Source organism: Gordionus sp. m RMFG-2023, chromosome 4, assembly GCF_954871325.1.
Source record: "Gordionus sp. m RMFG-2023 chromosome 4, tfGorSpeb1-WG-v2, whole genome shotgun sequence".
NCBI lineage: Eukaryota > Metazoa > Nematomorpha > Gordioida > Chordodea > Parachordodidae > Gordionus > Gordionus sp. m RMFG-2023.
This window is the reverse complement of record NC_088778.1, coordinates 4,671,003-4,682,233: the sequence shown is the minus strand read 5'-3', so window position 1 is coordinate 4,682,233 and position 11,231 is coordinate 4,671,003. Positions and strand designations below refer to the sequence as shown.

Genomic DNA, 11,231 nt, shown 5'->3' with positions numbered 1-11,231 from the left:
ATAGAATCTGATAAAAGGCTAAATGTCGGATAATTCCGCTCAATCTTCAGGCTCCTGTCGGAGAAAATCCGTTAACACTAAGGCGTTTTAACTAGTATTAGTTTCTTTCAAATCTGAACTGCTATCCTTTTTAAAATAAACCCCCCCGAGATCAAAGTGATAGCTTTTGAGTCAAAATAAAAAATTGACTTAAACCACTAAAAATATAGTAATTACCCAAAAACTATACCGATTACATAAACAATAACCTAACTAATTAAATTATGCAAGTTGGGTTTTGCCAATGTTAAAAGCTGATTTTAGATAAAAGGAAAAATAAGTTAAAAATTATACGAGTTAAAGAATCAAAGAATAGGGAGAAAAAAAAATACATGGATTGGATTTGCCTAGATAAAAAAAAATAGAGATATATTCTAGGATTGAGATCCAACTTACAAAAAAATCGGTCCTTTGAGGGAACTCCGGTATATTTCTAAACAATTATTTTTCGATAATATGACAAACCAGGCCACTCTACTCGATAAGAAGAAGAAGAGGGGGGGGGGTGTACTAATCAATTGTCTCACTTTATATCTAGGGTAGGGTGGGGGGGGAGGGGGTGGATACCCTATTCTCCTATATTAATTGAATTATTTTAACCTTCAGGTTGGCACATTAGCTCGGAAGTTGAATCACGTGACGAACAATGTTAATATTAGGGGGACACAAGTCTCGTATTTTAAAGTCGAATCTCTGTTCTTCTTTGTAAAAAAAAAAACTATAAAAAATATAGAAAAATAATTTCAAATTTAATTATCAATAAATAATTGGGACGATTTAAAATGTAACCTTTAGCTAATCAAAACATATAACAAATATAATTTTTCGTTATCATCAATTATTTTTTAGAAAAATTAAATGAAAAAAAATAGATTATTATACGAGTTTCGAGTTATATATATATAATATATTATAAAATGATAAATTAAAATCGAAATAATCCCACTCTTGATATTTTAAGCCTTTTTTTTAAAAAATAAAAAATATAAAAAATTTATATAATAATCCCCCCTTTAAAAAATACTTTTTGTAAAAAAATACTTATTTCAAAGTAATTGCAATTCCAATAAAGGCTAATTTCGAAAATAATTTTATATATTAGTAAAATAGAGTAAGGTTTTTTTTTAAAAAATGGAGATAATTATATATCATCAAAACAAAAAAATTGAGAGAGTTGAAATTTACAGTTTAAAAAGCTTTATTTATTAAAATTAGACAGTCTCGGTTTTAGCGATTGTTTAAATTTTCGTTATATAAGGTTAAACCGCTCATTTTGAGCCGATTATTAAAAACGGCCAACTCAATATTTCGTTTAGAATAATATTACGCAAGCCTGAAGATTTAAGAGAAGATAAGAGAAGAGAAGAGAAGATAAGAGAAGAGAAGAGAAGAGAAGAGGACACCCTCTATTGGCAAAATCTAGTCAGCCAATATTTTTCTGGCTAAAATATTGAGTTAGCCGTTTTTAAAGATCGGCTTAAAACGAGCCGTTCAAACAACACTACAAAGAACATATGGGTAAACTATGATATTATACATAAAAATTTTTAATAAATTTATACCTAATAAAACGAATCATTCGATTTTATGGAAATGTATTATAACAAAATTATTCGTTTATTAGAATTGAATATCTCTCGAATTATTAATTTTTTAATTATCTATATATTCGAAATAATTAGTATTATTCGAAATTATTCTTAAATATTTAAAATTGTTCATTAAATATTCAACATTATTCTTAAATATTTAAAATTGTTCATTAAATATTCAACATTATTTCCCAACGGGAACTTATTAATTTTATTTAACACTATTTTTTTTCCACATTTGTAAATCACCTTTTTAAAAAAATTTAAATAATCCATTTTTGAAAAATATTTTTTATGGAATTTAATTTTTTGAATATTTCGACAAGTCTAAATAGAATAAATGGTAATGATGAGAAATATTAGTTTCGTATTTTTGTAGGTATAAAAGAAGTAGTTTAAAAGTTCTAGGAAAAATTGACTGAAATCTAGAATACGAGAGGTTAGCAGAATTAGGTTCGCGCGCTTTTAAATAATTCAAAATTTTAAAAAAAATTAGTATGACAAAATTTATTGGCTGGTTCGAAATAAATTAAGCAAAAGGCGGGTAAAATGGGTTGAACAAATTATCTAGAAAATTTTAAAAAAAAAACAATCTTCCATTTTTCCTTAAAAAATATGAATCGCCATTTTGAATCTATTCATAACTTTGACATTGAGTTGATATATTTATTTATTTTTTTAAAATTTTTTAAAATTTTCAAAAGCTCACATCAAAAAATAAATATTTTTTTATTATGACATTTAATCGCTGGGAAACAAAAAATAGATTTTAATTTAAAATTCCGTAAAGTTTTTTTAGTTTCAATTCTTTCTTTCTTTTTTTTAATATTTATTTCATTTTAAAATTTATTTTATATTTTTTTTTTGATTTAAAATTTTTATTTTTTGTGATTATAGGAGAGAGGGGTGGAATAGTCAATTGAAAGAAAAAGAAAGAAAAAGGGTAGAAGATTCCTCCAATAATAATAATAAAAAAAATTATATTGATTGGAAACCATTATCGATTTTTATTGATTTATTAAATAAATAAATATAAAATATAATTATTAATGAAACAATTTTATATTTTTCGATTCCGAAATTTTTTATTATAAAAAAATATAAAATATTAAAAAAATTATCATAATAAAATATATATATATTTTTTTGTTTGATTTATTGAAAAATATTTGTGTGTTTGTGTTACAATGTTACAATTGTTGAAAAGGAAACGTGCTAAATAATAATCATTTAACAATTTATTTTTAATCTCTTCCTTTTTTATTATTGTTTGAAAATCATAATTGTTTAAATTTTGAGAGATAAAAAAATTTACATTGTTTTTAGTTGGGTAAAATTTACTACATTCTTTAGGCCGTTTAAGTCAAATTTTAGCCGGCTAAACCAAGTTTTTCAGTAGAAAAAAACTATCAACTTTGACCGCGGGTAAAAAGATAGCTGCTCAAATTTGAAAGAAACTGCTATAAAATTAAAACGCCTTAATGTTAACGGATTTTCTCCAACTACTGGCGTCCAAAGATCGGGCAGAATTAGCCGACATTTAGCCATTACCCAAACATATTTGAAATTTAAAATCATTTTTGATTATTTTTATATTTAGTTAAAAAAAATAAAATCGGATTAATTCAGGGGGCTTTGTCTACAAACCCATGCCGGAGAAATGGTGGCTAAACACGGAGGGTGTCTTTGAGCAAAAAATTCGAGCTTGACCAGTGTACCCCGAATTGGTCGCGGACCAGGTTATATCAGGCCGTGTCGGATAACTTGGGTTAAAGCATTTACCCGACCCACATTGTTATTATGGACCGATGTGCCAGAAATTTAAATGACATAATTAGGATATTTTTCGGACATCTTGCAGTTTAAGTTTGAAAAAAAAAAATTAACCATACATTTAAATAATTCTCATTTGTGACATAATTCCTGATCATCATTCTCTAAATCTCACGATTTAATATTTTACTAATGCTAAAGTAACGTAGATAAAAGTAACGATGAAAGTAACGTAGATAAAAGTAACGATAATGGTAACGTAGATACTAAAGGCGTTTTTTTTGAGTAACGAGATTTCTTAAAAGAGGAAAAATTTTATTATATATATTTTTAAAAATTTTATAAATAAGATTCTATTTCAAATCAATTCAAAGTTTTTCATATATTTTTTATATAATTATATTTTTGTTTATTAATCTAATCAATATGGAATGAATCAATCAAGGTATTCTAATTTTTATATACTTCTAATATCATATTTTATTTTTATATATGTCAATAGTACCTTACCTAGCTCTTCATACAAAGACGATTTAACTCTGCTCTGGCCCCAGCATGAAATTTTTCTTTAAAGGCTCTATAAAGAAAGTTAAGGGTAGAGATCTGCAAAAGTAAGCCCGGCCCGTACCCAGACCGGGCCCTAATATAAAAAAATTCAGGCCGGGTCGACTGGGGGGGCCTTGGATTTTTTTTTTAAACATATCTAAATTTATAAATAATTTTATGTTAAATTTTTGATGTAAAATAAAAATATTTGATTTTATTTATAAAAACTAGACGCCGCCATATAACATGTATCTTTTATTTTGAATAATTATAAAAATGAATTTCTATATTTAAATTTTTTTAAAAATTACGGGCCGGGTTGGGCTTTAAAAGCCTGATGCAGATCTTAGTTAAGGGTACTAGGTCTACACTTTGTAAGTGTAGATTGTGTCCTAGTTTCAAATATTTTAAAGCTCGAAAAAAAATGGATCTCGACAACTACAAGCAGTTTCTTTAAATAAAGGTGCATACCAGATTTAACCTCTGATAAAGATAAACGAATAATCCCGATAAAAGGATGTGAATGAAGATATTTTCGATGATCTAATTTTGTAAATATGGATCATTTCTTAAATATTTATAATAAATTCCCCATAATTATAATTTTTATACCCACTGTGTCGGTTAAACGTGTGTTAGGAACCGCGAACGCTATGTTAAGCACCGGGTGTTCCTGACCAATTAATCTGATCAAAATTTTTGAAAATCAATTTTTTTTAAAAAAATGAAAAATTTATATTATAAAATATAATATATTTAAGATATTTTTTTAAGTAACGCGTTACTTTTTTTTTTGAATATCAAGTGATACCCCCAATGACATATATAATACCTAGACTGACGATTCATTTATTAAAATGCGTTTTTAAGCGTCGTTAAAAGCAAATCAGCTGGAACCGCCATTTTGGTAACACATATAGTATAATTATTCTCATGTTAAAAACTACTATTTAATTCATAACTTGCTTCCTTATTATCTCGATGATCCGGTAATTCTTTAATAAAGTTTGCATGATATAGGAGTAAATGAGGCTTTCGTTTAAAATTTTAATAATGATTAGTGTAACCAAGATGGCGTCTCCAGCTGATTTGCATTGATGTACACTTTTAATGAATGAATGGTCAGTCTAGGTATTATATATGTCATTGGATACCCCTTCCTTTTTCACAAGGTATCGAGAATTGGTAGCCCGTTACTTTAAAAAAAAAATATGTAGAGAGTATGTTATTTAGAAAGTAATTTTTTTATAATTTTTCTATAAATTCATTATTTTAATTTTATAATATTTTAATGAAAAAAAATTATATTATAAAAAATATAAAAAATTTATTACAATATTATTTTTGATTCATTTTTTATATAAGATATTTTTTTATATAATCTATTGATTATTTTTGTTAAATTTTTGGCTTTATAATGCTTTATAATGATACTTTTTTATATAAAAATATATATTTTTTAAAAAATTTTTTTTTATCAATTTTAATTTAAAAAATTTTTTTTTATCAATTTTAATTTAAAAAATGATTAAAAATATATCTAATTTATTAATAGAGAAAAAAAATATTCGAATTTTAATCATATTTTTATATGAAAGAAAATAATGATTTTTTGTATAAAAACAAAGTTGAAAATTTAAAATCATGGATTCCTAAATTTATTCCATTTTAAAATAAATATCAGATTCCCAAAAAAATTCTTACACGGAAACAAATTCAAATTATTCGGATTATTACATTATCCCTTTCATTAAAAGACAATTAATAAAATTTGAAATTCTTAAGAATATCTTAGGATTATGGCGGAGAAAATTTTTTATATTCCTTTTCACTAATTTATAAAAAAAACAAATAAAACAACATAATTATAAATATAAAAATAAAAGCATAAATTACGTTATAAAACATATAAGACACAGAAATTATTTCTAAAAAAAATTTTTTTTATATTGGCTATGGTGGATTTAGGGGCATATGTTCTATTACTGATAGAAACCAAAGATAAAAAGATCAAATTATATGGTAAAATATTTTATTTTTTTTCATTTTCTTCCATTTTATTTTATTTTTCAAAGTTTCGCAAAAATAAATATCATTATTTTATCTAAAAAAGTGCTAAACTTTTATCTAATATGAACAAAACTGTACGGTCATAAGTAGTAGGGGTGGGTGATGGCCGAACAGCTTATCTAATATGAATAAACGGTCATAAATAGTAGGGATAGATTGATGGTTAAAAATGGACTAACTAATTTTGCTAAATTTGCGGATGCATTGTTATAAGGAAACTGAGTTTAATAGTAATTGCTTAACTATAAGGAATGTGGGGGGGGGGGGGAAGATAATCGCGCAGTTAATGACATATATTGCTTTAAAAAAGTTATTTAAATCATTGGATTGGAGGAACAGGAACGTGTTCTTATCCGGCATACTTGAATTTTATTTTGAGAAATTGGATCAGAGTCTTGCGTTAAATAAAATAACGATTCGGAGACTTTTATAACTGGCAGTGGGGCATGACGGGAGATCGTCATTTGGATTATATTTTATCTGGATTTCCATTTTTTTTTGCTATTTTTTGATAGGATATGGGCAAAGTGGCACGTGGGAATGAAAGTTGGGGGTAGGGCGTTTAAAAGTCTCTGAAATAGTGTTGTTAAACGGCCTGGACCAAATATTAGAATATTACCTAAGCCTGGAGATTTTGCTCGTAGAGGGTAGAATAGAAAGCATAAACCAAATCTTGAGGCTGGCGTAATATTTTTGGCGAATATTTTGGGTTCGGGCCGTTTAACAAAACTACTCTGAAACAATTCACTCATTCTTATTTTTTTTTATAAATTTATCAATATTTAATAATGTATTACATATTATACTAGTTTGTATTTTAATTAATAAGTAAGAGAAAGTTTTGATTATGCTCGATGTCATCCTAAGATCTAAGCATAAAATACGATTCAATAATTGTTACAATCTTGAATAATATTATAGAAGGAAAAATACAATTTTATCTAAGATCTAAGCAAACAATTAATTCATTCTTAGTTTTATAAATTTATCAATATTTATAATGTATTACATATAAATTATACTAATCTGTATTTTAATTCATCCTGGTATCATCCTAAAGCATAAAATAGGATTCATTATTGTTAGAGAATAATATTAGAGAAGGAAAAAAACAATTTTATCTAAGATCTAAGCAAACAAATTGACATTCTTATTTTTATAAATTTATCAATATTTATAATGTATTACATATTATACTAGTTTGTATTTTAATTCATCCTGGTATCATCTTAAAGCACAAAATAGATTTCATTATTGTTAGAACTTGAATAATATTATAGAAGGGAAAAAAAATACAATTTTATCTAAGATCTAAGCAACCAATTGACTCATTCTTATTTTTTATAAATTTATTATAACGTATTACATATTATACAAGTTTATATTTTAATTCATAAGTAGGAGGAAAGTTTTGATCATACTCGGTATCATCCTAAGATCTTAATCATAAAATACTATTCTTTATTGTTATAATCTTGAATAATATAAGAGAAGGGGGAAAAAAATACAATTTTATCTAAGATCTAAGCAAACAATTGATTTGTATTACATAATTATTTAGTTTATATTTTAATTTAAGTAAGAGAAAGTTTTGACTCTGCTCGGTATCATACTAAGATCTTAATCATAAAATACGATTCTTTATTGTTATAATCTTGAATAATATTTGAGAAGTAAAAAAAAAAAAGACAATTTTAATCTAAAATCTAAGCATAAAACAAGATTCATTAATTATTATAATAGGGGAAAAACAATTTTACTCTTATATACACTAATAGACTTGGGGATTGTTAATTATTACAACTATTTTTCATAATTTAGAAGAGCATTGCTCATTAAAGGAAAAACATAATCTTTTATCTTAAATGGAACATTCCTCAAAAATAAATATAACTTCCTCATAGAATAATAACCCATTACTTATTCCATCTCATATTCAGCATATCGATTTTTGTTGTTGTTGCTTGAATCACATATACTGTCCTTTTTTTTCAAAATTCACCATTTCTAATTGAAAGAAAGACTATTAAAAGTCCCTTTTTTTTAATGCGATTTTTTTGGATAAAAAATTAAAATTAAAATTTTACTTTTTTTTATATAAAACTGTTTTATGCGCCATTAAATTCAAATATTGATCTTTACACAAATCTTAAAACTTTATACTTTTAAAAAATCTTCAATTTTGTCATTTTACATTAAACCAATTCTTATATTTTAAGTATTTTATATAAAAAAAAAAAAATTTATTTTTATATAAATATAATTGATAAATTTTTATATTTTGTCGTGGATGTTGATGTCGCTTTAGATTTTCAAATATATAATTAAGATGTTCGCCATCTCAATTCAATACAACATTCACATTTAATTTTTATTTTCCCTATTTACCCCCCCCCCCCCCTCACATAATTATATACTCATTAAATTTTTTTATTTATTTTTTTTAAATTAATGTTATTAAAATCTTTTTTTCTCTATATTTTCCTATAAAGAATTTTGAAATAAAATTTATTAAAATATTGTATTTTATTTTTTAGTGAGCACGAATTGAGCCTTTCAAAGGCCGCTTTACAAGCGCAAATAATGCGTTTTAAATGGCCTCGTGAAAATCGGTAAAATTACCGTTTGGCTTTAGCAACCATTTTAAAAAAAAACGTAAATAGGTTTGCTTTTTCATTACTCATTTTATTCTTCGCTTCGCTTTGAAATATTATATAAAAATGTATTATTAATAACCAGAGTTGTTAAAAGATACTTTTTAAATGGATCTAGATAAAGATACATCGTCTAAAATAATATCTAGATACAGATATTTTAATCAAAAATCTATCTAGATACAGATACAGATACCACATTTTTATATCTAGATGATCTAGATACTTGTATCTAGATCCTTTAACAACTCTGTTAATAACTTACTAATAATCCTAAAAAGGAATATTTAGAAATTTAAAGAAATAAGAACGCAGACGATAATATAATTTTCAAAGACAATTCCTTTTTTTTTAGAAACTTATTTAAAATTTTGAATAGACAGATATTAATAAAAAGGCAACCTCAATTTAAACAAGGGACACGTTTTTTTTATTAAAAAAATTACGGCAAAACGTAAACGCTCAATTTGTGTGCACTTTGACACTGACAAATACTGCAGATAGAAATCCTGAAATCCCTGTTTCCCAACCTCATAGGATTTTCCATCCTAACCCTACCATTCTTCTCATAACGAAGAGGCTGGCTGCTAGCAGCCATATTGCTTCCCACAACCCCTATCTCTTCGTTAGTGACATTCATAGTTAATTTATGTATATACTTCGCCGCTAAATTTGGGATAAAATATGAATGCATACTATTTCAATTCGTCTTCATTATATAAATAATAGAATTTTACTATTCTTATTTGATTGATATGAGCGCGAATACTAATTTGAATACAAGTAATTCGATATACCTGAATATTCCGAGAAAGACACAAAAGGAGTTTAGAAGACTCAAATTTGTGTGCGGTAAAAAAACATGCAAATAACCGTGAATGTTTCAGTATGATGGACTATTTGAAGGGGGGTGGGTGTATGATTCTTATTTGAGAGAGTCAATAAAGGTACAGATTAAATAGAGGAGAACAAGTGTAGTGCTACTGAATAAGAGATAAAAGATTGCGGCTAAAATTGTAATTAAAGGTCTGGATGGCAGAGAAATCATTTTAAATACCTTAAATGCGGTTATCAGATTCTAAGGCAGTAAAAGGAGGATCATGCGTGCAATAATAAACAAATAAGGGAAGATTTGAGGTATGGGGGGAGGCTGGCTGAGATTGAGAATAAACTTGAGAGAGAGTGAGTTCTTAGTTCTGACATCTACAGAGAAAAACTATATTTTTTAAAGATGGATGCCCTGCTGGTGGAGAGCATATATTGTTCCTTAAGAAAAATAGAGAAGAATTTGAGATATTCTAGACTGCGAGGTGGCATCAGATGATACGGATGTCGAAAGGTTTTTGATCATCCTTAGGAAGGAGGGATATATTAATTCGCCGTGTCAACGAATATTCAAATTTGTTAATTATTTGATTTGCCATTTTACATGAAATAGGGCTTTAGGAATTAAATTTATTTTTAGAAATAAATTACAGAAAAAAAAATACTTATAATTTCTCAATAGTGATATGATTCGGTCTTCAGTTGACCATCTGTTTTATTGAAACGTGGATGGAAATAGAAGATTGGTATTGCATGGAAATAAGGTAAGTATGATGGGAAGCGAATTGCGTAACAAATTCCAGGTGTTACCTTGGGATTGGGGGTGGGGGGGGCATATTCTTTGGGTTTAATCGCATAGTCGGTAACCATTTTATAATTGATTAGTTAAGTCATCAGGGATTGGGGATTCTAGTTCTAGGCTAAGGAGAGTCTAGAGGGCTCATAGGGGTATTATAATGAAATCAATGTCAAAGAAATGATGTAGGGTAATGGCCATATAATTGATTTTTTGAAAATAAAAAAAAATATTAAAAATTTGCTGTAATAAACGTTACATGCGTGTTTTTTTAAAATTTTTTATTGGGGGTTCCTTTTGGAACTCTTGCTTTATTATATGAGTCCTTCAACGTTTTCGTTATGAAAATAGTTCTATACTTTATTTTTCTTTCTTATGTTAGGTCATATACCATTGGTTCAGTTCGACTTGACTTGATGATCGAACAACACTAATTAGTTCGCGAATCAAACACTTCAACCCTACATCTACGACCTAAGCTGTGAGACTCAGAATTATAAAATCTAAAACGATATATATAATATCCTATCCCCCCCCCCCATCTCCCGCCATTCTTCCAGCTAGAAAGATCCAATCTTCTTATTATCGTCTTAACGAAAACTTAAAACATATAAAAACATCAATTAATTTTTTTCTGAGAATTCTGACATACATATTATATTATATTATTTTTTTCATTTCGCTTGTTATTTTAAAGGAAAGCATCTTTGTTTAAAAGCGATTTAAATTAATTAATCCTACATCTTGTTTTTTTTATTTACAAAAAGAACAAAATTGAAATATATTATTTTACGGAATAAAGATGAGCATGGCATTTAATTAATAAATTATTGATCATACATAACATATTGATTTAAATTTATTGAATCCATATAAGTTATCTTATTTCGCGATCATTTTCGTCGGTCTGGAATAGATCTCGGCTAGAAACGGATC

At 26.5% G+C, this 11,231-nt stretch overlaps 1 protein-coding gene across 2 annotated transcripts in view; it reads left to right on the top strand.

Annotated features, from left to right (window-relative positions):
- Window positions 1-5,872: 5,872 nt before the first annotated feature.
- Window positions 5,873-11,231, top strand: part of LOC135928921 (uncharacterized) — a 50,081-nt gene continuing 44,722 nt past the window's right edge. For both annotated transcript variants that reach the window (XM_065465373.1, XM_065465372.1), the window contains exon 1: window positions 5,873-5,972. In XM_065465373.1, coding sequence (XP_065321445.1) covers window positions 5,906-5,972 — 67 coding nt within the window. In that variant the 5' untranslated portion in view covers window positions 5,873-5,905. The remainder of the gene's footprint in view (window positions 5,973-11,231) is intronic.